This window comes from Mus caroli, unplaced genomic scaffold, assembly GCF_978045245.1.
Source record: "Mus caroli unplaced genomic scaffold, Mus_caroli_1 scaffold_1, whole genome shotgun sequence".
Classification (NCBI taxonomy): domain Eukaryota; kingdom Metazoa; phylum Chordata; class Mammalia; order Rodentia; family Muridae; genus Mus; species Mus caroli.
The window spans coordinates 51,988,891-52,015,674 of record NW_028227256.1 but is presented as its reverse complement, the minus strand read 5'-3'; the positions used below and the strand labels follow the sequence as shown (position 1 = coordinate 52,015,674).

At 43.4% G+C, this 26,784-nt stretch overlaps 1 protein-coding gene across 1 annotated transcript; it reads right to left on the bottom strand.

Annotated features, from left to right (window-relative positions):
• Positions 1 to 3,696: 3,696 nt before the first annotated feature.
• Positions 3,697 to 24,454, bottom strand: Coq10b (coenzyme Q10B). The gene is made up of 5 exons (XM_021166588.3): positions 24,318 to 24,454; positions 15,677 to 15,826; positions 12,782 to 12,974; positions 9,525 to 9,626; positions 3,697 to 4,772 (listed from the first exon to the last, which is right to left on the bottom strand). The coding sequence occupies exons 1-5, from the start codon at positions 24,431 to 24,433 to the stop codon at positions 4,605 to 4,607; spliced, it is 729 nt and encodes a 242-aa protein (XP_021022247.1). The 5' UTR covers positions 24,434 to 24,454; the 3' UTR covers positions 3,697 to 4,604.
• Positions 24,455 to 26,784: the final 2,330 nt, after the last annotated feature.

The following is a 26,784-nucleotide window of genomic DNA, read 5'->3' as shown; positions in this document are numbered from 1 at the left end:
CTTCAGACACTCCAGAAGAGGGAGTCAGATCTCATTATGGATGGTTGTGAGCCACCATGTGGTTGCTGGGATTTGAACTCTGGACCTTCAGAAGAGCAGTCGGGTGCTCTTACCCACTGAGTCATCTCACCAGCCCAGCTTTAATTTTTATTATTAAACTCTTAAAAGTTTATTTTTAGCTGGATATGGTGAGGTATGCCTTTCATCCCAGCACTGGGGAGGCAGATCTCTTGAGTTTGAAGTCCGTGAATCCCAGGACAGCCAGAGCTACAGAGAAGTCAGTCTTGAAACCTCGCCTTCAACTGAGTTTGAGCCCTCCCCTCCCACGGTGATGGTTAATATTAACATGAAATTTAAAAAAAAGCCAGTGGTGACACATGCCTTTAATCCTAGTACTCAGCGGGTAGTGGCAGCCAGATCTCTGAGTTTGAGACCAGCTTGGTCTACAAATTGAGTTTCAGGACAGTCAGGCTTACACAGGGAAATCCTGTCTTGGAGAGAAAAATGAAAAACAAAAAAATGAAACAACAGAAAACCAACTTGAAGGGCATTACAACCAGCTAGGAGACAAACCTCTCAGCATGCATTGTGGTCTTCTCTTGATTAGGTTATCAAAGAGAACAACCCATCCTGACATTGTAGAACCATCCCTGCGCTTGGGTCCTAGGCTGTATAAAAAGGAGAAAGCCAGCTGACCTTGTGCTTTATCACTCAACTTCCTGATTGGATCCAACGGCCTGAAATGCCTCCTCTCAAACTGTGAGCCAACTGCTTTATCTAAGTCAATAGGAAACTATCTGCAGTGCACAGAAAGGTATAGAAATTGCCCTACAAAGGCAGTCTTTCTTTCACTAAGCACAAGGTGAAATAGTAACTGGTGAGTTGAATAAAAGAATGGCCCCAAGATGAGCAGTCTCAACCTACCTGGACCTCTGAGATCTCTCAGGCACTGAGCCACCAACCAGGCGGCATTCACAAGCTGGTCCGAGGTCCCCAACACATACAGCAGAGGACTGCCTAGTCTGGCCTCAGTGGAAGATGGGCCTAACCTTTGAGAAACTGGAGGCCCCAGAGAATGGGGAGGTGGATTTGCAACTTAAGTTTTAATTTATGATGACATTTTTTTTTCCTTCTTGAGTGTCTTATATGTAGCCCTCCCTGGTCTAGATCTTCCTCCCAAGTGCTGATTAGAATTCCTTTAACTCTATTGGCAGAATGGCATGCCTGCACCCTCTGCTGCACAAATCAGGTGTGTGGTTCAGACCTATAATCCCAGCACTGAGGCAAGGGCAGGATGACCAGGAGTTCAAGGTCATCCTAAAATACATAGTGAGTTCCAGGTTATATGTAGATATAACCTGGGAAACATAAAAACTTGATTTAGATTCACTTTATATTTACTGAATGCTTATCACACATCAGCAGCCCTCACACATTAGGCAACCTGGGCATTTCCAAGGCACAGACTCCTAAAAAGAAAACTGAATTAAGAACAGTTTGCAGTGCAGGAAGACTGGGACAAGATGTGTGTACATGACACACTGGTCTTTCCAGGATTCTTGTGCCCTGACCCATACTTTTCTTTTTGGGACAATTTCACACATGTATTACCCTCTCATTCCCATGGAATCTTCTATACAAGTTGTTCTGGGTTGTTTGTTTGTTTGTTTGTTTTGATGACCCAGAGTTTAAGGTTGCTTGTATGAGCATGGCTTGAGAAGTTTCTATTTTTATTTTGTATTGGGTCATGAGTAATGTACCAGTGAGTATACGGTGAAAAAAATGACACCCTCTGCCTCCGTCCTTCAGCAAGCATTAACTGCCAATAGTCTGTTAGGAAGGGGTTGGCTCTCAGGAGCCCCTCCCGCATCCATCCGTGATGGACTGTGGATTCCTCCACCTTGTACGGCTGTGAGTTCCTGAGTGCAGAGGCCATGTCTTGTCCAGACAGATGTTCCTTCAGCACTCCTCCCCATCTCCTAGTCCACAGTCTTTCCAGTCTTTCTCACAAAATGTCTCCTGAAGCCTTAGGGGGTAATGCAGAGGTCCCATTTAGGACAGAACACTTGAGTCACTCTCAGAACTCTAACAGTATAAATCTCGGCATTAACTACCACTCATGGCACAAAGAAGATACTCTGATGAAAGTGGCACAAATCCACAAACATAACTCTGTAGAAGGCAATTTGACAACATGCCTATTTAGCAAAATAGAGTAGGATATACATATAGTATCAACGGTATGCTCCTACCCTGTGTCCCCAGGGCAAGGGTGAGGGCTCAAAGGATAAAGTGCTGGCTGCACATGCATGAGGACCAGCATTTTTGGATCTCTGGCATCCATGTAAAAAGTCAGACAGAGATGGCAACATCTGGAATTCCAGCACTTGAGAGGCAGAGACAGATATCCCAGGGCATCCCATATAGCTCCACTAGCCACAATCAGTGAGCTCCAGGTTCAGCATGAGACTGCTACAATAGCATGAAGAGCCATCAAGGAAGACACCCAGGGTCAACTACAGACCACCATATGCACACATGGCAGCTCAAATTTACAGTTTTAGCATTTGGGAAGCTGACCAAGAACTTCAGTAATGAGAGCATCTCCCGTGCCACATAGTGAGTTCCAGGCCAGCCTGGGTTAAATGACATCCCATTAACACTAGATCAAATACCAAAACCCAAATCAAATGCAAGGGACACAATTATACACAGGTCACTTTGCTCTGGCCGTGTGTGCCTTACCTACAAGTGGGAGATCCTGTTTCACTTGTTAAAAGCACAACTCAAGTCCATGTGAGCAGACAAGTGTGAGTTCCTCAAAACCACACAGCCAGTGCCTGAGAGGGAGTAACTGAGACTGTAGAGCAAATTCCCACAAGCACCAATTATAGCTGAAAGCACTGTGGCTGGAAGTTTAGTATGCAGAGGTGATTTGGTTGCAGAGTGAAAGGAAGGGAGAGAATACTGAGTAAAGAATGTGTTCAGTTCAGATTTCTCTGTCTCTATGGAAGGTTTTCCCCTTGTTCTGGCAGTGCTGAGGATCAAATGGAAGATGAATAGTGCACCCAGGAAAGTATTTGTAAGACATGATATTCTATAGTATTGCACTTTTATTGTCTCGGTTGCTGAAACTGTCAATGCCACACACACCTAGTCACCAGGGATGAGGAAGTATTAGTCAAAAAATTGCTGTCATCTGACTGACCTGGGGGTGTGTCTGTGAGACATCCTGACAAGCTGCTGTGGCCTATGCCATGCCTGAGCAGGGTCTGCAGTGTATAAGAAACTAACTGAACACTAGACAGGGAACAAGTCAGAAGGCCCATTCTCCTAGTCTCTGCTTTAGTTCCTGCCTTTATCTCCTGCCCTGGCTTCCCTCTGTGATAAACGGTGAACTGAAAGCTGAAATAAACATACTCCTCACAAGTGCTTTTGCTCATTAGTAACAGGGAAGCAAACTAGACCATCTGTCCAAATAGACATAAAAACTATACAGAAAAGATTAAAATAACAGCCAGTGGTGGTGATAGCAGCTATGCTTTAATCCCAGCAGAGAGGCAGAGGCAGGAGGATCTCTGTGAGTTAGAGGCCAGCCTGGTCTACAGAGTGAGTTCCAAGGCAGCCAGGGATATTACATAGAGAGACCATATCATGAAAACCAAATAAAAAACAAAAAGATTTAAATAACCAAAGTCACTATACAAAAATAAACAATTTAACTTTATTAAGTCATGACTTCAGCCTTTATACTGATTTGTGTTTTTTTTTAAAAAAATCAGTTCAGAATATTATTGAAAGTGAATATGCACAATAAATAGAAAATGCCTTGTGCAGTGCTGGAGACAAATTAACTACTTACTTATCTGTTGCCTACAGTGGCAGACAAAATTTTGACACACAATCAGCACAAAGCATCCGGAAGGAAGTTTCAAATGTCTAGAAAAGTAGCTCAGAGCTCTGGACCACTCACCAAATAAACAAAAAACAAAACAAAACAAAAAAAAAAACAGAACAAAAACCCCACTCAGTACATCTGGGAAACAACTTCCCCACAACACTGAATCATCTACTGCTACCCTAAGAACAATTTAAAATACCCAAAGTGCTAAGACTTCATTAGCAATACTTTAAATCACAGTTTTAATGATAAATATATGATTATACAAATACCCTAAGCCATATGGCATGCCGAATAACAATAAGTTACAAATACTCTGAACCTAATAACTTAAACATGATATGGTTAATATAACACACATTGTATCTTAGCTAACCTTTTCATGTTAAGGTGAGACTTAAAAGACTTGTACATCTGTACACTCAAACGAGGAATGTGGTATCCTAGCAACAGTGATGACATCCGTTATTACAAAGGTGGACGGAGCCTGCAAATGTACATGATACTGAAGAGTCACACTTAATTGAAGAAATAATTCTATGTAAAAGTGGGTCCATGTTCAATGTGCAAATTTTCAACGGAGCAGGCTTAGAATCAAGGCAGGTTTAACAAATCCTTTCTGACTTCTCAATAGATGGTGAAAGGACTTCCTAGAAGTGAACAAACTAGCCAAGAGTAGGTGGAGGCAGCTCGTATTTTCCTCTTAGGTGTGGTGAATTTCATGAAGCATTAATTCCCGAGGTATGTTTGTCTCTGGACCATACAGTTTACATGCTCTTCTTTCAAAGGCTGCTACCATTTGTTTCACAACTTCATCGAAGAACAGTGTAGCGAGCTGAGAGTGCAGAAGGGAGCGGAATTCAAAAGAAATCTGTAGGAAAATGTTAAAAATTGTTTTACACATTTGCTAGGCACATCTATAATCCTAGCACCCATGGAGGCTGAGGCATGAGTACTGGGAATTCACCACTAGCCTAGTATACACAGTGACTTCCAGGCCAGCTTGAGCTGAAAAAATAAACAAGGGCTGAGCAAAGCTGGCCATGGTGCCTCAGGTCTCTAGGTCCAGTTACTTGGAGATCCAAGTTCAAGACCTGCCTGGGATAGAGTTTGAACATCTGGTGATGTAGCTTAGTGGTAGAGCGCCTGTGCAACACACACCCAAACCCTGGGTCTCAGGAACAGTAGGAAAGTGATATTGCCTATGCATGCACATGCATGTCACCACAACCAGGCAGCCAAAGAGTTACAGCTTTTCTAATACCCATTGTTGTTCTGGACAGAATTCAAGGCACTTACTTTAAACAGTAGTATTGTAACCTAACATCCTCTGGATATTAAAATACTTTAACTTTCTCTGATGGACCGACTGCAATGCTGACATCAAACTACAGCTTCCAGTGAGCCACACTCTGAGTACTACCCTGTATTTTTTTTTTTTTTCTTTCTTGCTCTTGATATTGGGACTTTTCACACACTGGGCAAGCTCTCAACTTTTTTGAGATAGGGTCTCACTAAGTTGTCTAGGCTAGGTTCAAAGTCACTGAGTGCAGGCACTGAATTCCTTCTTGCTTTAACTTCCCCAGTAGTTGGGATTACAGGCCTACACCATGAAGAATGGCTTCTAGCTTTTCATTGTTAAATAATTTTGTTTGTTTGTTTGTTTGTTTGAGACAGGGTTTCACTGTGTTGCCTTGGCTTCCCTGGAATTCCCTGTGTGGACCATGCTAACCTTGAACACAGAAATAAGCTTGCCTCTGCCTCCTGAGTGTGGGATTCAAAGTGTGTGCCACCACACCTGGCTAAATTACTTTCTTGTAATGCTGAGCTCAGTGGGTAAACACAGCTGCTGCTAACCCAGATGACCTCAGTTTCAGCCTTAGGACCTGCGTGTCAGAAAGACACAACTGACACCCTTGAGCTGTCCTCTGACCTTTACACGTGTGATAAATTAAAATGTAATAAAATAAAAAATAGCAGAAACAAGATAAAGGATTTTTTTTACATACTCATCACCCCAAAATTTCCTATTTGTCTTATAACCATACAATTGTCAAAATCAGAAAGTTATTAGTTAGTAGGTAAAATGCTATAATTTAAACTATCCAGATTGTTTGCATTTCCAATCATCCTATTAATGTCCACTTTCAGAGTGCATCCAAGGCTCTATGTGCTATACTGTTTTGTTTTTCTGAGACAGGGTTTAAACTGTACAGCTTTATTTGGCTTCCAGCTTGTGGTCCTTCTGCCTTAGCCACAATACTGCAGAAATTACAGGCATGCCCTGGCTCTTAACTTTTTAATGAAAGTAATTCAAGAGCTGGAAAAAAAAAAAAAAGAATATACCATTTACCCTAAATTACCAACATTTCTTAGGATTTAAGACCTGACTCACAAATACAGAGAAAACTCATTTCCTCTTGGGAAACCAGTTAGAAATGGCTTTGCATTTACCACAGCAGAAGTGATATAAGCAAGACAATTAGGAGATTCTAGATTGATTGTTTTATTTATTTATTTATTTATTTATTTATTTATTTATTTATTTACTGTCTCACCATGCAGTCTTGTCTGGCCTAGAACTTACTCACTATGTACCAGGCTGGGCCTAAACTCATACAGATCGCCTGCCTCTGTACCCTCAGTGTTGGCATGAAAGGCACATGCCATCACACCTGGCAGGAGCCTCTAAATTAAAAATCATGTTCAATATTATTTCTGCATCTAATATGAAATACATAGATTTAATCTGATGCTAATTTTAGACTTCTAATAAGTTTAAATGTCTTTAGTATTGAATAGATAGTGAAATTACATATGTTTGGTTTTGCTTGTTTTTCAATGTATCTACCTAATTTCATTTAAGAAAAATCTCTGTAGCTTTTCTGTTGGCAAAAAACTCAAAGCATAAGAGGGTCTGAAACCCTCATAAAGATATAGGACATACTGTGTAGTTAAGATGTACGACATAGTGTATAGTTAATGGCTTTTCCCCTTGTGAATCCATACTGCTTTAATCAGTGTGTTAAAAATTTAAAAAAAAAAAAAAAAAAGGGCTGGTGAGATGGCTCAGTGGGTAAGAGCACCCAACTGCTCTTCCGAAGGTCCAGAGTTCAAATCCCAGCAACCACATGGTGGCTCACAACCATCCGTAACGAGATATGGCGCCCTCTTCTGGAGTGTCTGAAGACAGCTACAGTATACTTACATATAATAAATAAATAAATCTTAAAAAAAAAAAAGAGTTGGTGTGACTTTTTAAATAAATAAATAAATAAATAAATAAAATAATGCCAGGTGTGGTGGCGCACGCCTTTAATCCCAGCACTCGGGAGGTAGAGGCAGGTGGATTTCTGAGTTCGAGGCCAGCCTGGTCTACAGAGTGAGTTCCAGGACAGCCAGGGTTACACAGAAAAACCCTGTCTCAAAAAAACCCCCAAAAATAAAATAAAATAAAATAAAATAAAATAAAAAAATATACTTTGAGTCACTAACCAGGCCATCCTAAAAAACATGACTATGACTTCCTGCATTAAAAACAACTATTGGGGGGGGCTGGTGAGATGGCTCAGTGGGTAAGAGCACCCAACTGCTCTTCCGAAGGTCCGGAGTTCAAATCCCAGCAACCACATGGTGGCTCACAACCGTCCGTGATGAGATCTGACTCCCTCTTCTGGAGTGTCTGAAGACAACTACCGTGTACTTACATATAATAAATAAATAAATCTTTAAAAAAAAAAAAAACAACAACTATTGGGAACTTAGTAAGACTTAGCAACAATGGCTAGTCCTTTTAATGGTGACCCAAATTTCCCCTACTTTACAAATACATTAGCAGATACATCCCTAAAGTGGGGCACTTGCAATGGGCTCTAAGACTCACAGTGAAAGAGGTCCTAAAATTCCATGTGCTCTTTATATGCATTGGTAATAGCTATTTTAGTTCCATACTAACAAAATAAGTTAGAATTATGGTATGAAACATTGGTGGAACTTCATGAAAGAAAACTATCTGGACATACGCGCACCTCAACTAAAAGCTTGCCAACAAACTGTACTCAGGGGACAAGACGATGTTAACAACGCATTCTGTAAAAATTGGGTGGGCAGTTAGTTTCATCTTACTAACAAAGCTTTAAAAAAAAATTAAGACATTAATAAAGAAAAGAGAGGGCTGGAGAGATGGTTCAGCAGTTTAAGAGCACTGACTGCTCTTCCAGAGGCCCTGAGTTCAATTCCCAGCAACCACATGGTGGCTCACAACCATCTGTAATGGGATCTGATGCCCTCTTCTGGTGTCTGTGAAGAGAGCAATGGTGTACTCATATACATACAGTAAATATATAAATCTTTAAAAAAAAAAAGAAGAGAAAGAAAGAAAGAAAGAAAGAAAGAAAGAAAGAAAGAAAGAAAGAAAGAAAGAAAGAAAAGGAAAGGAAGAAAGAAGGAAAGATTAAGCCCAGAGCCTAGGCATCCTAAGCAGACACTCCCCGCTGAGCTCCACCCACAGTCCTGGCGTGTTTTATAATGTAGGGATTTGTAAACTGGAGAAAATACAGAAGGAATGAGTAGTATTGCAGAAAATAAAAGTGTTAGGGGCTGAATATGTAGATAGAGTGCTGACCTAGCATGCAGCCTTATTTGATCTCACTACCATGTAAAAGCAACCAGGCATGGTGGTGCATGCCTGTAATCCTAACACTCTTGTAAAGCAAGCAGGTGGACCTTAGAAGTTCAAGGGCAGCCTCAGCTACGTATTAAATTTGAGGCCAGCCTAGGGTATATGAGGCCTTGTCTCAAAAAAACAATTAAATGACATGTTCATTAAGTAACGGTGTAGAAAACAGCATTCAATACTCAAACATTTAAGATGTTTTTAAACTGTAAACTCTCTCTACAGGAGATAATTACAGCTTCTGGGTTTTAAAGTGTATTAAACTAGGTGTGGTGGTGTAACACTTTACCTAGTACTTAGGAGGCAGAGACAGGTGAATCTCTTGAGTTCAAGGCCAGCCTGATTTACACAGTGAGTTCCAGAACAGCCAAAGTTACATAGGGAAACAGTGTCTGGAAAAACAATAAAAACAAAACCAAGGGCTGGTGAGATGGCTCAGTGGGTAAGAGCACCCGACTGCTCTTCGAAAGGTCCAGAGTTCAAATCCCAGCAACCACATGGTGGCTAACAACCATCCGTAACGAGATCTGGTGCCCTCTTCTGGAGTGTCTGAAGACAGCTACAGTGTACTTACATATAATAAATAAGTAAATCTTTAAAAAAAAAAAACAAAACCAAAACCAAAACAAAACTAAAAACAAATCAAAACCAAAATGGGTACCATTAGCTGTGTGGTTTATATCTGCTATAATCTGCTAATACTTAGGAGACTAAAGGATGATAGTCAAGTTGAGGCCAGCCCAAGCTTTGTAGTAAACTGCAATCTAGACCAGGCTACAAGCAAAACCCTGCCCCAAAAAAATGCATAAACTGGGGCTAGCAAGATAGCTCAGTGACACTTAACAGGGACATATATGATAGAAAGACAGAACAAACCCTTGACCCCTGACCTCTACCTGGGTGCTATGACCCACACACACATAAACAAGAACTTTACAATGGACTTACTGAAAAATCCAAGGTACAAGTTCTTGGATAGCCAGGAAGACCTGGGCTAAAACGCCAAATAGTCTCCAAATGATTGAAAAGTTTCCCGTCAGTACAAGATGCCTAGAACAAAATGGAAAGAAAAGAACAAGTTAAATACCTTTGATATGAGCAAGAATCTACTATGAATACAAGGGAAAAAGATTGCCAACTGCTCTCTCTTGCACGTGTTCACCCATTGTGCTTAGCTCTGTGGGGACGTAATTGCTCATGTGTGTTGGCCACAGGCATTGTTCTCAATTGCTATGCATCTTTTTGAGAGAGGGTCTCTATGATGTAGAAGCACATTGGAGACAAATCTCTGGCCTATCTATAAAAGATTATTTAATTAAGTTAACAGGGTAGCATGATTCCCAGAACCAGGACCCTGGACTTAATAAAGAGGAGGAACTAAAGTACGGACATCTGTTGCTCCCTGATTGTTTTTTTTTTTTTTTAGCAGACTTAATTCATTTATTTTTCTTGTATAAAAACCCTTATGTGGTAGCCACAGCTGGAACCTGGGTCCTCTGAACCCAGAGACTCTGGTGTGGGTTTTCACAAGATGATCAGTGAATTCCTGATAAGGAGACTTGGTGAAGATGGTCCCTTTCCAGAGGTCAGGGGTCAGGCAGCTGTAGGTCTTGGAGATGGCATCAAAGGTGACCTTGGCAAAGATGCCCAGGGTGGCAGTGTAGCCTCTGGCTGAAGTGTACCAGTCATCTATACCAGCCATCATCAGTAGCTTCTTGGACATAGGAACAGAGACAATGCCAGTGCCTCTGAGGACAGGAATGAGACGCACCAGCAAAGAGCCACAGCAGCCTGTCACCTTTCATGTAACAGTGTGGGGCTTGCCAATCTTGTTCCCCCAGTAGCCTCTCCGCACAGGGACGATGGGAAGCTTGGCCAAGATGGCAGTGGCAACCTCCTTGGAGCACTTAACGCCCAGACCAATGTGACCATTGTAGTCCCCAATAGCGACGAATGCCTTGAACCTGGTCTGCTGGCCAGCCCGAGTCTGCTTCTACATTGGCATGATTTTCAGAACTTCATCCTTTAGGGATGCACCCAGGAAAAAGTCAATGATCTCAGACTCCTTAATGGGCATGGAGAACAGGTAGATCTCCTCCAAGGACTTGATCTTCATATCCTTAACCAGGCGGCCCAGCTTGGTGACAGGGATCCACTCCTGTCTTCAGCTTTACTTCCAGCCCCTCGGCCCCTAAGACTGCTGCCGAATCCTCCGAGGAAGCGGTCTTGGCCTCCTAATCCTGGGCCCCTGGGTCCTCCGGGCCCTCCTACTGCACCAGCACCATTTGGCGGCTCCCTGATTCTTGACTGTAGAGGCAGTGCAGCCAGTGAGCCTAATTCTGTTGCTATGACTTCACCAGCTGCCATGTTTTCTCTACCCTTAGGAAAGGGTTCACTTGAACTGGAAGCCATAACAAACCCTCCCTTAAACTGCTTCATGTCAGGTGTTTGGCCATAGCAACATGAAATTAAAACAGTCTCCCACTGACCCTGGGATTCATCAATCTGGCTAGGCAGGCTGACAAATGAGCTAAGAGATCCCCGGCTCTGCCCTCCAGTCCTGGGGTTCCCACCCATGTCACCACTCCCAGCTCTCTCAGTGAGTGCTGGAGATCCAAACTCAGGGCCTTACACTTGACAAGAAAGTGCTTTACCACCTGAGAACCCCCACCCAACTGCAATTCCTGTTCTGTCACTTACAGGTGATCCTGAACAAGGTAAAATACTATACCACATTTCCTTAAGTTTTAAAACAACACACACTGTGTATCATCTCTCTGAAATGGCTGACTAGTTCACAGAGTGTCTGGTCCACATCTGTAGGGTAAATTATTTTCCTGCCTGCATGTCTGTCCACCGCATGCATGCCTGGTACCCACAGAGGTCAGAAGAGGGCATCAGATCCCCGGGAACTGGATTTATAGATGGCTGTGAGCAAGCAGGTAAGTGCTGAGAACGGGAAGCAAGGGCCTTTGCAAGAGCCACAGTGTGCTTGACCACTGGACCATCCGTCCTGACCTCTGCTTGTTTGTGTGAGGCTGTGTGGAATCATGTGTAGCCTGTGTATCCATTCAGGTGAGCGCCCACAAAGGCCAGAAGAGAGACGTAGACACCCTCGACTTCACTCTATATTTCAGAGTTCTCTATACAGTTTTGCTCAAAGTCTGCTTCTGATTCTTTGCTGTGACTAATTTTTCTGATTTTTTTCAGTGCACACTAAAAAAATGAAAGAAAACAATAAAAATCAAAGAAAAAAAAAAAGGAAGGGGGGAGGGAGGACGGAATGCACGTCCATAACACCTTAAAATAAATCCCGGAAGGACGGGCATTATCCTAAAGAACTCAGCTGGCCTTGAACTTGCACCTTTAATTCCAGCACCCAGAAAACAGAAGGTGAAACTCTAGGAGTTTGAGGCTAACCTGGTCTATGATAAATTTTAGACCAGCCCAAGTGAAGCCCGAAAAAAAAAAAAAAAAAAAAAAAAAAGAAAAAAGAAAAAGAAAAAAGAAAAAAAAAAGGCTGGGTACTTTTCTTCATAAAAATGGTCCTCTGACAAGGGTAACACGGTTAATCTGATGTGACAGTACCTGGCAGGATAAGGATACTTTTAACCGTGTTAACAGTTTACATTTAGAGGATAAAAAAGACTCATTCATTATATGTATGTTTTTGCCTGCATGTATGTATTTATACCAAGTGCATGCAGTCCCCAGAGGCCAGAAGACAGGTTTGGATCCCTTGGAACTGCTGTCACAGCCAGGAGCAAGCCACCACGTGGGTGCTGAGAACTGAAGCAAGTCCTCAGAAAGAGCAGCGTAACACGGAGCCATCTCTCTGCTCACATCCCCTTCTTAACACTTCTTTGACTGCTCACTGTCTTACCACCACTCCTCCAACTTACACAAAACAAACTCATGTGTGTGTGTGCATTCAACAAACCTATTTCACCCATTGTATGGTAAAGTCATACATTGAAAATATTAAATATGTTAATTTTTCTTTCTTTCTTTTTAAGATACGCTTGCTTTATAGCTAGCTAGCCTCAAATTTAGAATCCACTTGTCTAAGCCTCTTTACTGTTAGGATTGCAGGCATGTGCTACCATGTCCTGTTTTAACAGGGCAAAAATGAAACCATTTCTCTCTTGTGTGGGCCAGATGACCTATCTGGTGATCTAGCAGTCTTCAGCAAAAGAAACCCTTACCTTTACCAAATGCGGTTTTACCAAGGTTACTATTGATGTGTATCTCTCCAGAACAGGGGGGAACCCAACTTCTAATCTGGTTTTACAGTATCCAGACCGCCTTGATATTATATCTGACTTTTTACACCAGGGAACGAAATGCTGATAGTCCTCCATTCCTGATACTACGTCATACATTTCTTGCATTGAGTACCTAAAAAGAAAGATAAAATACTGTTAACAACTAGTTCTATGAGATGAGTTTTAAAAAGAATATAAATAAACGACATGATGGAATGGCAACACAGGAAGTAAAAAGACTATAATAGGCATATATGGCAGAGGTCACAAGTGGAACCTCAGGGGTCCTTTAAAAATTTTTAATTACTGTCAACATTTAAAATTGTTTCATTGGGTATGGTCGGGTTCGCCTGTAAGCCCAACTCTGGAGAAGCTAAGGCAACAAAGTTCACGATTTTAGGCCAGTAAGACCGCACATGCCCGACACCCTCCACACCCCACCTCTGTCTCTGTCTCTGTGTGTGTCTCTTTCTGTCTCTGTGTGTGTGTGTGTGTGTGTGTGTGTGTGCGCGCATGCACACACGTGTGTATTAAGTTCCAACAGAATAAGAACTTCTCCAGAGTCTGAGGCAGGAAGAACAAACCTGGTCAACATAAAAAGACCCTATTTGAAAAAGAACAAGGGCCAGGCTTGGTGGCACAGTCTTTAATCTCTGTTCCCAGGAGACAGAGGCATATGGATCTCTGTGAGTCTGAGGTCAGTCTGGTCTATATAGCAAGGTCCAGGCCAGCCAGAGCTACATAGTAACTGAGCCTCTGTCTCAAACAAAAGGCATGGTGGTTCAGGATTTTAATACCACTATACCAGAGAAATTGAAATTAAAGCAGGAGGAACAAGAGCTCAAAGTTACCCATTACAGATTGAGTTTAAGGCCAGCCTGGACTACTAGAGACTGAAAAGAAGGGAAAAAAACAGAAAAAGAAAAAAAAGCAAGAGCTGAGGACATAGCTCAGTTGGTAGAGCCCTTGCTTTAGCATGCATGAAACTCTGGGTACAGAGCAACTCATTTAACAATATATACATGGTTTCATATAAAAATTTATTATAATCATATTACTTGGCAAAGAAGAGGAGGGAAAATCATAATTCTCATCTAGAAGCGGTCCCGTTAGGATCACAAAAATGCTGCTGTAACAACTCCCTGAAGGATACATACTGATGAGTTTCAATCCCTAAGAATCAACCCAGGGGTTAAGAATGCAGCCGTTCTTGCTGAGAGCCTGAGTTTAATTCCCAGCACCCGTACTGGGCACCTCACATTATCTGTTCCAGAACACCTGCTTCTGGACTCCAGTGATACCTGCACTTGCGTGCACATACCTCTATCCCACATACACTCAAAAAAATCAGAGTGCAGTAATATAGCCTACTAAGAAACAGAAAAATCAATACCTTTTTTATATTAACGATAACCAGTTAGAAAACTCCAGCATAGAAATATAAAATACCAAAACCAAATTAAACAAAAATTTCAGGGCTCGAGAATGACTATGATGGTTTGAATCAAAATGGTCCCCATAAACTCATAGATTTGAATGCTGAATCATCAAAAACTGGTACTATCTGAGAAAGATTAGAACAATTTGGAGGAATGGTGCCTTGTTGATGTGAGTGTGGCCTTGCTGGAGAAAGTGTATCCCTGGGCATGGACTTTCAGGTTTCAAAAGTCTATGGCGGGCCCAAGTTCTCTCTCTGCCTGCAAATCAGGATGTAGCTCTCAACTACTCCAGCACTAAGTCTGCCAAGCCTCATGCTATGCCTCCTGACAGGATGATAATGAACTGAACCTCTGAAATTGTTAGCAAGACCCCAATTAAACGCTTTCTTTTTTAAGAGTTGCCTAGGTCATGGTGTCTCTTCATACCAATAGACCAGTAACTAAGACAATGACCAAATAACAATAAACTCTTTGAATAGAGATAAAAGGGCAAACTGACCGAGAGCCAGACAGTTCCTGTTCTTGCTCATAAAGACAAGGAAGCATGGTAGCACATACCTATAATGCTAACACTCTAAGAGGCTCTGGTAGGAGGGTTGCCAAGAGCTCAAGCCTGGCTTTCCTACACAATCAAGTACCAGGCCAGCCAGTGCTACACAGCAGAACCCTTTCTCAAAACCCAAATAAGTAAATAAATAAATGCTGGACACAGTTAAAATATAACTTACCACACAATTATAATTTAGCCATAAATTACAAAAAAAGTATTTTGAACAGGGTGGTGGTAGTGGTACACACCTTTAATCCCAGCACTAGAGAGGCAGCAGCAAGCAGAAATCTGAGTGTGAGGCCAGCCAGGGCTACACAGAGAAACTGCCTTCAGCCCCACCCCTCAACACAAGGGGGTATTTTGGCTTTCTACAGAATTTGAGCCTTCATATTTAGTCTCTATAATCATGAAAGAATAACAAAAAAAATATAAATCATAAATTATTTCCTTTAAATGTCATGGTCAAATTTATCCTATATAGTTAATATAACATTACAGTCTTTTTTTTTAATGGCACTCTCTCCTTTTTTAAAAAAAGATTTACCTAATGTATATGAGTACACTGTAGCTATATTCAGACACACCAAAAGAGGGCATCAGATCCCATTACAGATGAGCCACTATGTGGTTGCTGGGAATTGAACTCAGGACTTCTGGAAAGCAGTCAGTGCTCTTAACCGCTGAGTCATCTCTCCAGTCCAATATTACAGTTTTTTAACAGTATGTATAAAACAGCAAGGGCTATAGACAGGCTTACATAGTGTGTGATCTGTAGAAAGAGAGAAAGCAGCATGCTACTCTATAAAAATGTACAAGTGTGCTTTAATAAAATTACTATATACAAACCCTATAATTCTTCTCTCTGAATACTCCTTTCGTTTATTTACTAATGGTGCAGTGATTTTGAAGAAGGTTCTCGCACAGATCTCTTTAGGCGAAATTGAGGCACATGGTGGAAGAGTTCTGTTCATCAGGATACCACAGGCAGCTAAGTATCTAAAACACAACAGTTAAAGCACTTCAGATAAAAACTCAACAACAAAGTATACAGGCATTATAATAGGCAATCATATTCCAGAAGTTTGCTATTTTAGAGCAGTCCTGAAGACATAGGCATAGATTCTGAAGATATATGTCCTAGACAACATAAAGAAATAAAATCCTCAGCTGGCAGTGTAGTTACCATCTCAGACCTGACTTCAGCTGGTACCTGTGTATTATAACATCCTCTTGTCATAGGCTTGCTAAGTATATTCTCCATCTATTATTCAGCCCATCTTATACACCCAAGTTGCTTCCCAGTGGGTTCTGGGGAATTTCCTGACTCCTGCTCCAGACTAATGAGACCTGAAGCCAGGTCTCAGTCTCCAATCTAGACTATGGTGGCCATCAGAACTGCTGACCCTTTGGCTCCCTAATCATTTATTCCAGCATCCCTGTCTTATAGGACGTCTGTCCTGTCACACAGTGCTGTCTGTCTGAGCTGAATCTGCATAGAGATGCCAGCCATGCTCCTGCTCACCCTTTTCTAACAAGTGTAGTAGATAACTATTTTATACTCTCCAACCATTATTAGTCTACACACTAATAAGCTCTTACTTCACATGCATACAGCTCTTATGCCATGCTTGACTGTTAATCACTACAGTTATCACAGTGAACAGTAAGTGTGAGCCTTACAAAGATGGCACTGGAGCTAGGAATCCAAAGGGCACTGCACTCACACATCGACATTCACACACAGATACAGACACATAACTAAAAATAAAGCTTTTTTTTTAAAGTGTGTACTAGAGAGATGGTTCAGCATTTAACAGTATACACTGATCAACAGAGACTGGAGTTCAGTTCTCAGAACGCAACTCCGGCAGCTCACAATTCCCTGCAACTCTAGCTCCAGGAGAGCTGAACCCTCTTTAGGAGTTGAGAGCACCTACACTCCTCTGTACATACTCACACACACCCCCACATATATGCACAAAATTTAAGAAGAATGTGTCAAGAGACCAGCAAGAAAACTCAGCAAGCAAAAGCATTAACTCAAAACCATGAGAATCCCTAAAACCTGCGTAAACACAAAAGGAGAGAGCCAACTCCACCATGTTGTCCTCTGACCTTCACATACACACAAATACAGAACACTTAAACCATTTTTTAAAAGTGCTAAAAACGAGTGTGGGCACAGGTGATCAGAATCTTCAGAAAAGATGCCCCTGAAAGCCCCGTTTTAGTGGCTTTGTAATAAATAGCGGGGCTGGTGAGATGGCTCAGTGGGTAAGAGCACCCGACTGCTCTTCTGAAGGTCCAGAGTTCAAATCCCAGCAACCACATGGTGGCTTACAACCATCCGTAACGAGATCTGGCGCCCTCTTCTGGAGTGTCTGAAGTATAGCTACAGTGTACTTACATATAATAAATAAATAAATCTTTAAAATAAATAAATAAATAAATAAATAAATAAATAAATAGCACTGTGCTTACTGGCATAGGCCCGTAATCTCAAATATTCAGGAAGTTAAGGCAATAGCTTGACTTTAAGGCCAGCCTGGAGAACTTAGTAAAAGTCTGTCTCAAGATAAAATGGGCTGGGGCAATAGCTCAATAGTAAAATGAAATACATAGGAATATAGAAACATACTTATATGTGAATAATGCAAACAAATGGGGGCGGTGTAGCAGGCATTCTAGGTGACAGGAAAAATGCTTAGCAACAGCTGGACACTAAAACAGACTAACAGCCTGGCATCCCAGTACAATCCTGCAATCCCAGCACTTTGAAACGCAGCGGGAGGAAGATCAGCAAAACTTCATGGACAGCCTGGTATGCAGAGTGTAGTCCAGGAAGCCGAAACCAGACAAGGAGACCCAGTCTCAACAAACAAGCATCGGGACTCAGGGCAGACACCTGTATTCCCAACAGTAAGGAGGATTGGGGCTTAAGGCCATTCAATACAGAGAAAGTTTGAGGTCAGATGGGACTACATGAGAATGTGTCCCAAACAAAACAAAACAAAATGAACAGCAATGTAGGAGCAGCATAACAGGCCAGGAGGAAGAGTATTAAGAAAAACCAACCCAGAGGCTGAAGAGATGGTTCAGTGGGTAAAGCAGCTGCCATCCAAGCAAGAGGCTCTCAGTTCCCAAAACTCCACATGGAAGTCAGATGCACAGAGCATGCTGTATCCCTGCACACTTCTGGAGAGATGGGTGGCAGAGCCAAGGGATGCCCTGGAAGCTAGTGGTCGCCCCCATCTCTCTCTCACACACACAAGGTATACACAGACAACAAAGGAAGAGAGAAACTAACTATATGGTTGTAGGGTGGCAGTGGACTGTGCCAGAAAACTTGGTAAGGCTGAGTGGGTTCAGAAGGAAGATAGGCTGGCTCTTCAGCTGCTCTGACCAGGCCCCTGTCATGTGACCACAGCACCCCATGGGGAGGATCCACAGACAGATGAGGCATGCCTAACATCTCAGAGCAGGCCAATAGAAAGCATCTGCTGTTAGACCCCTACACACCCCATCCAGAAGAAATAAAGTGGCAGGAATTGTTTCATCAAGGAACATCTGAGAGCTTTTGGGAGAAGAGAGTTCACTCCTGAAGCTTTTGTCCCATGAAAACCGCCTGGGCCTACTGTGGTCACTTCCCGAATGGCAGCCCCACCTTGGTTCCTAGCCACTGCACCTTCACTGGCTTGTCTTCAAGCACCCACCAGCTCCAGAAAAACAAGCTGCAGAAGAGAGCAGCCTCAATTCAACTCCTCCCTCCTCCTTGGGCGAATGCAGCTCCTGGGCCACTCCAGCCGGGCCAGAGTCCCTGCAGATCTCTGCAGATAGCAGATAGCATCCGGCCAGTCTTGTGTACAGACCAGCATGTGGTTGCAAGACAGAGAAATCAAGCTGAAACTGAGTTGGGAGCTTCCTCTTCACTGATAGCACCTTTCTTTTTTCTTTCTTTTTTTTTTTTCTTTTTTCTTTTTTTTTTTTTGGTTTTTTGAGACAAGGTTTCTCTGTGTAGCCCTGGCTGTCCTGGAACCCACTCTGTAGACCAGGCTGGCCTTGAACTCAGAAATCTGCCTGCCTCTGCCTCCCAAGTGCTGGGATTAAAGGTGTGCACCACCACTACCCAGCAGACAGCTAACTTTCAAAGTGCAGGAAAGTTGCTATGGACCAAGTCACTAATAGTATTACCCATCTGAAAACCCTGTGAGCTACAATAACAACTTACCAGGCAAGATATGCTCTCTAGTGCAATCTTGGTATGACTACTGTGTAGGAGGTAGTGGACTGTTTTCTGGTTGGATTGGAGGCCTTCTCCACAGGAAGAAACTCATGCCTGGTACTGTGAATCTGCAAGGTCACAGGCTTAGCATGGCACTTATTGTTTTGCTAAGTGGACATGTTGTCAACTGTTTTCTAAATACTTTCAATTATACCCTTAATTTACTGCTGCATTCAGCCTCTGAGACTATTGCAGGATATTTGATCATACTATGAACCAAGTGGCAAACAAAGTAATAAATTAGAGAAATATTTGACAGAACAAGATATGCCCAACTCTCACAAGGAGAGAGGAAAGGAAAGCTACTTAAGAAAGAGCAGTATAGAGATTGGGGGAGGGGAGGGAGGAAGGGAGAGAGAGGGGACAGCTTTACCAGGAGAGTTGCACAGAGATAGATTGCAGAGAGAGAACAAACTAGACACAGATGAAGACAGAAAGAGCCAAAGAATGAGAATGAGTCAGAAAATTAGAACAGATGGCTAGAGTTAGTATGAGGCCAAGCAGAGCAATTCAGTCAGAGGCTGAGAGAGAAGCCAGATTGAATCAGTCAGCTTGGAGAGGATTTTGAGCCACAACAGCTGAGTTGACCAGCCAATCAGAGCTCAGAAAGAAAAGAGTTTGTGCAGCAGTAAGTCTCAGAGGCTGAAAACATTCTAGGCTTAGATTAGTTTGTACAGAGGCTCGAAGCTTCCAGGACCAGGTCTAGGTTAGCAGATGACGGCAGAACACAGCCCAGACAACAATTACTTCTGGGGAATAAAAATTAGTTTTACATGAAACACAAGTTGGTTTTTTTTTCCCCCAAGTGGGTGAAAGTTCATAGAGAAACTCATAGCCAGTTAAGGTGCTAAGAATAAAAGACTAACGAGTGCTCAATTCTAAATGGGACATCTATGATTGTAGGAGTGGTTCTGATGCTAAGATACTGTGTTCCCCAACTGGTTCTTGATCAATCAGTCAAGAAGCCATGAGCCAACTGTTGGGCAGAAGTAATAGTTGGCACTTCTGGGACCCCACATGCAAGCTGGCAGACTCAGGAGAGGGAGGAAGGGAGAGTTCCATGCTTCAGAGGAAAAATAGCCAACCAGCCATGTGAGATCCCGGGCGGAACAGCCACAGGCCACTTCTACAGGTGAGAGGCTGGGCATGATGACCTGGAACTGAAGGTGGCAGGTAGAGCAAGTTGAGTGTAGATTTGGGGTGCTGAGCTCGGAGTTCTGGGAAGGGCACACTAGCAAGGTAGAATGGGGGTGCCCAGCAATTGTGCCAATAAAGCAAGATGAAATTGAACAACTGTGTGTGTCTGTGTTTTTCATCCTCAGATCCAATATTCTCTGGACAGAGGCTGGCAGCATGGTCTATTCCCAGGGCTTAGGTTGGGTAGCAAAAGCAATACTCAATACATGCCAATGGCTCCAAGGCTCAGGGAAAGCAGAGCGGTAGTAAACAATCTAAAAACTGAAGGATGGAGAGGGACTCCACAAAACAGTGTCTTCTGGGCAGAAGATGGCTGCTACACTCATGAACTCTCTACAGCTATGATTCCCAACACAAAAACCAGGCCCTTCAGGGGCTCCTAAGTTAGAGTGCTTACTGCTGTTTCAGAGGACCTAGGTTGGGTTCCCAGCATCCACACCAGGTAGCTCACAACCATCTGTTACTCTGGTTCCTAACATCTTCTTGTTGGGGGTTGGTCTGCTGCTATATATTCAAATGCTAATTCTGTACCTGAGACCTGGTTGCCCCAAGGGGGAGGGCAATTCCCAAGTATACCACCTTTGCTGTGCAACCCTTAATCAACGCTGGTTAAATAAAAATGGCTACAACCAGTTACTGGGAGAATACAGAGAGGTGGAGTTTGAGTTACCTGACTTGGGGTGGACACAGGGGAGGAGAAAGGAAGAGTGCAAAGGAGTACAGAGGAGGAGAAGAAAGAGAGAACAGGAAGTCTTCAGTAGTCATAATGGACCAGCAGCAGGTATCAGAATAAAATACCTCCCCAAGACACCAGACTGCTAGAGCAGAAAGAACCCAGAAGATTCCAACAGCAGTTTGGGGAGCACAGTTGGAAAAGCAGCCAGTATAGCATTAGAGAATTAGATTAGAGGCAATCCCTATTAGGAGTAACTTCACAGTCTAATAAACCATAGTTCAAGTCTCATTCACTTGTAGCTAGATGGGGATCAGAGTAATTCTATTAGTATACACCCTCTGGCCTCTACTGTACATAAACTCATCCAGGTGCACATACACATACACACACATCCAGGGGGGAAAACAGCCCTTAAAAAGGGGGAGTGGGTGCTGGAGAGATGGCTCAGTCTTTAAGAGCACTGGCTGCTCTTTGAGGTCCTGAGTTCAATTCCCAGCAACCACGGGGTGGCTCACAACAATCTATAATAATGGAATCTGATGCCCTCTTCTAGTTTACAGACAAACATGCAGACAGAGCACTCACATACATAAACAAATCTTTAAAAAAAAAATGAGCCTTTCAGTATTTCATCACGGATGGAGAAGGTATTCGTGAGGTTCCATCCCTCGAGGGACTGCTGGCAGTTCTTTGCTTGGGTGGTATAACCCCTGGTAAGTTGCCTATGCTCGCTACAAACAGCCTCCCACCCAAGCTCAAGCAGAAAAAGGAAGTGGGTAGGGAGGAGATGGCTCAGTTAAAGAACTTAATAGTTCAGATCCCCTACAACTGGGGCCCACCTAGTGCTCAGAAGGAGAAGTTGGGCTTCCACACTAGACCTATGAGTAAGCTCTGTGTTCTACTGAAAGACTGGAGGCAGAGGCAGGTTGATCTTTGTGAGTTCAAGACCAGCCTATTCTACAGAGAGAATTCCAGGACAGCCAGAGATATATAGTGAGATCCTGTTTCCAAGGGGAAAAAAAACCATAAATACAATGACAATGAGCATTTATGAAAATAACATAAAATCTGTACCAAATTAGTTTACAGCAAAGACACACACAAAACGAAAATCTAGTCTGCAAACTGCCTAGCTGTTCATTTTCTAGGTTCAGTCCTAGCTAGCCTGGAACTTGCTAGGTAGAGTAGGATGGCCTTGAACTAGCAAAGCTCCACCTGCTTCTACTCCTATCTCTTTTGCTTTTGTTTTTGAGACAGAATCTCATTCTGTGTAGACCTGGAATGGCTTGACCTTGAAATCCTGTGTGTCAGTCTCCTCCAGTGCTAGGATTACAGGCATGCATAACCAACCTTGATAATAAGCCTTTTTAAAATTCTATTTGTAATTATGAGCATGTGTCTGTGTATGGGTATGTGCTTGTGAGTACTGGTGACTGAGAAGGCTAGAGGCCTTGGCTCTCCTCGAGCTGGAGTTGAAGGTATATATGAGACTTGTTCTTAGATAGTAGAGGGTCCAGGTATGATGGCATACTTGTCTTCAATCCCAATACTCAAGAGGCAGGTGGATCTCTGCCTGTTCCAGGCCAGTCAGGGCTACACCATGGGACTCTTGTCTCTTAAAAAAAAATGTTGCTCACAGGCAGAACATTTGCCTACCATGCTTAAGGCCCTGAATTCCTGCCAGAAGAAAGACACACAAAAATTACTAAGATGCCTGTTCCTAAAGAGAAGACCTTGGAGTCAAGTTGAGTGGGAAATTTATATACAATACCAGGTTTTGTAACAAATTCACACATTGGTTTCTTAAGCCCCACAAGACACCCTTACCTAATCCTGATCATACGCCTAAGAAAACCACACATGCTTAAAACAAATTAACAGGTTTCCTGATCAGTATGCCTATTTGGTTATACTGCTCTGGGCAATACATCTATTTCACACACTATTAAGCGTTAGGGGTTGAGAGCTCAATGATAGAGCTGGTTGGCATGTTCATGGCCCTGGGTTAGATCCAGTACCTCTCCCTTCACCTGCCCCATACAACTAGCTACATACACAGTCAAGCTAACAAGTGAGTACTGTAACATATTGAAAACACACTTTTTAATCACTAATATTCCAAAACTACTCTTTCAAATAACCTATTACATTAAAGGCCAGAACACAAGATAATGTAATACTTTTATGCATTTATATACCATTTTTGTTGCCTTTTTTTTTTTTTTTTTTAGATCCAGTCACTTGGTATTTCCCAGGCTGAGACTGGTATGGACTTTCTGAGCATGAGCCTCGGACCATAGCAGCAAAGCAACATTTAATCAGTAATATAAGCAGTATGTCCTGCTTTTGAAAAGCTATCTTTTGAGGATAAACTACCTGATTTCACAGTTTCAACATGTTTGTGTAAGATTTGGAGATGTAGCATGGTTGCTAGTTTCTGTTTGTTTTTGAGACAAATCTTACCTTGTAGCTCTGGCTGATGTGCAACTAGCTACACAGACCAGGCTGGCCTCCAAAGCACCAGACCTGGCCTCTTGGCTGACATTTTAAAGTCTTCATTCAACCGAAATGTTCTGAAGCCCAGGCAAGAGTTGGACTTTCTCCTCTGTAATGTATACATGTTGATTCATCTCAAATACCAATTTTCCTTTTTTGGTCCTGGGACGGGGGCTCACTTTGTAGTTCGGGTTGGCCTTGAACCCACCGCGATACTAACTTGGCTTTACTGCTAAAATTACAGGTGTGAGCCGCCACTCCGAGTTAATTTTAATTTTTGAGAATACTTTATTACTGTCTTATTTGTAATAGAAAACTGCACAGTAGACTTATAGTGTCCTTCAGGTCTCTAGGTTCATCTCCACCTAAAGGACCAAGCAGGAAAACCGAGGACAGAGCCATCTTCAAGGTTACAGGACCTCAAAGTTACAGTGTAGTGAAAAAAACAACAGGTCCTCTTTGTTGGCTGTGTTTCATTTTGCAAGCGCTGAGTGGCCGGGGTCAAAGAACTCCACAGCAAGTGAGAGAGCGTCTGACAGGCGGTTCACCGCCAGGACACGCACTCCCACGGCCCCGGAGCCGGCGCTCTGGGGCGCAGTTAAACTTTCCCGACGGCCGCCGCCCACCTCTTGGAGACCGGAAGGGCGGGAGCCGGAGACTCGGCTGCTTGTCGGTGCTCCCACGGCCGTCTCGTCGCTGACTCACCCCGATAATATGAGGTGCACGCAGACCAGCCGGCCGAGCGCCGCGCCCCGAGTCTCCGGAGCCGACTAGGGTCAGCGCCCCGGCCACAGGCCCGTCCCGAACCCGCCGCCCGGAAAACCTCCGCTCGCTACCTGACGTCGCGCGCAGACCCCCGCGCCGGGGCTTCCGTCACGGTGGTCGACTTCGGATGGCACCCCGATGCCACCCTCGCCAGGGCCCTCTGACTGGTCCGAGCTGCCATGATCATCTTTGTGAAGCCGGTAGCCAACGCGGGCACCCGGAACGAGGCGCCGCCCTCAGGCCGGCCCGGAGGGAGGGCTCCTGCGCCTCTCAGCCAATCCACGAGCCCTCTGAGCAGCTGGACACGCCTCTTCCCACTAAGTCCCTCCCAACCCCATGACGCCACGCTGACGCTAGGCTGACGCACGTGTCCAGTGCCGCCTCCCGACAGCCAATCGGGGTGCGAGTCTCCCGGACACGCTCTGCTCCTGCCAGGAGTCTGCCACTTATGTAATCTTCGTGACGAACTCCTGGGTTCACCTTCGGTCCGGGTTTTTTCCTGGAGCTATTTGGGGTTGAGTCTCGAGGCTCGGCTCGTGAGGGCTGCCCTGCCGGGGGAGGAAAGCCCAGGAACTGGCTAATTATATAACTGCCTCCCACACCCACCCCACCCAGCGCTGGCCCAGCGTGTTCTCGCTCCTGCTGCCAAGCCTGGCAGCTTTTACTGTGTGATGATGATATGAAACGGTACCTGCTGTGCTGACCCTGAGGGGTTGTTCAGAGAGCAACTTCGGGTCATGCCGCCCCGAACGGGCCCAGTGACCTGTCAGTTCTAGCTGCTTTCTTCCTACGTGGCCAAGATATGGTGTAGTGTTGCCTTTATGATCTAGGTTTTTCTCGTTCTATACAAAGCAACAATTTTGCTTGCCACATTCAGGGATTGGATGAGGTCCTGGCTTACATATAAGGGAGGGGCACACGTAACAAACACATATGTGAAGGTCAGAATCTTCTCTTCCCATGTGGGTCTGAGGGATAAGAACTCACAGGCTTGCACAGCGATTTTTTTTTTAATGATTAGCCATCTCACTGACTCTAATACAGTTTTTTTTTTAAATAGAATTATATTTTATGACTATATGAATGTACGTGTGTGATGTGTATTTGGCTCATGAAAGTCAGAGGGCAGATTTGTGAAGTCACCTCTTCTCCTTCCATCTTTATGTGGGTTCCTGGAGATCCAATTTGGGTCATCAGACTTGCACAGCAAATTCTACCCAGTAGGCCATCCTGCCTGCTGCATTTGGTTAACAGAGTTTTGAGGAATAAATGAGATTGTTGGTTAAACATAGGCAATATTTTTGAAAGACTTACTAGATGTTGGAGGTGTGAATGAGTCTGTCTCCTCACATAACTCATATTCCAAAAGGGAAGATAGAATTAATGTGTAATGCATTATCGGGTAATTGTGTAACTTGTATGTGGTGGTTTGAATATACTTGGCCCATGGGAAGTGGTACTATTAGGAAGTGTGGCATTGTTGGAGTAAGTTTGGGCTTGTTGGAGGAGTCACTGTAGGAGTGAGCTTTGAGGTCCAGAGCTTAAGCTTTGGCCAGAGCAGAAGAGACCCTCCTCCTGGCTGCCTGGAAAAGGACATCTCTTCCCACCTGCTTCTGAGTTAAGATGTAGAACTCTTGGCTTCTCCAGGACCATGTTTGACTGGACACTGCCATGCTTCGTGCGGTGATAATGGACTGAACCTCTGAAACCAGCCTCAATTAAATGTTGTCCTTTATAAAAACTTGCTTTGGTCATGGTGTCTCTTCATACCAATGGAAACCCTAAGATGTGGAGAATAAAAAAAAAAAAAAAAAAAAGAGTAGAGCACAGTGTGCTGTGCCTGTAATCCTGGCACTAGAGATACTGAAAGAAAAACTACCCAGGCTAAACTGAACTGCACAGGGAGATCCTCAAAAACATTGAAAATGAAATGATGAAGCTGGAGAGATAGTTCAACAACTAAGAGCTGCTATTGCGGGGGAGACCAGTTCCATTGCCAGAATCGATGTTAGGCAGCTCACAACATCAGTAACAATTCGAGGATATCTGTTAACCTCTCCTGTTCTCTGCAGGCACTCACACACACACACACACACACACACACGGGTAAGGACTAGGGAGGGCTCTCAAGATAAAGGTGCTTTTGGCTAAGCCTGACAACACATACTATAAATTCTTAAAAGCTTTAAAAATAAAAATTAATCTTTACTTAAATCCCAGCACTCAGGAGGCAGAGGCAGGCATATCTGTGTGAGTTTGAGGCCAGCTCAGTCTAAAGAATGAGTTCCAACACAGCAAGAGCTACACCAAGACACCCTGTCTGGAAAAACACTAAATAGATAAATAAGGAAATATTTTAAAATCACTCTAAGAAGAAGGAAAGAGAAAATAAATAAATAAATTAGGTGGGTTGCTGTTTTTATTCATTTATCCTGATTTATACAAAGCCTCTCTCATGCCCAGCCTGATGTTTCATTCTTGAGCTCAGGTAATCCTCCTCTATCAGCTAACTAAATAGCTGGGATGACAGAAGACTAA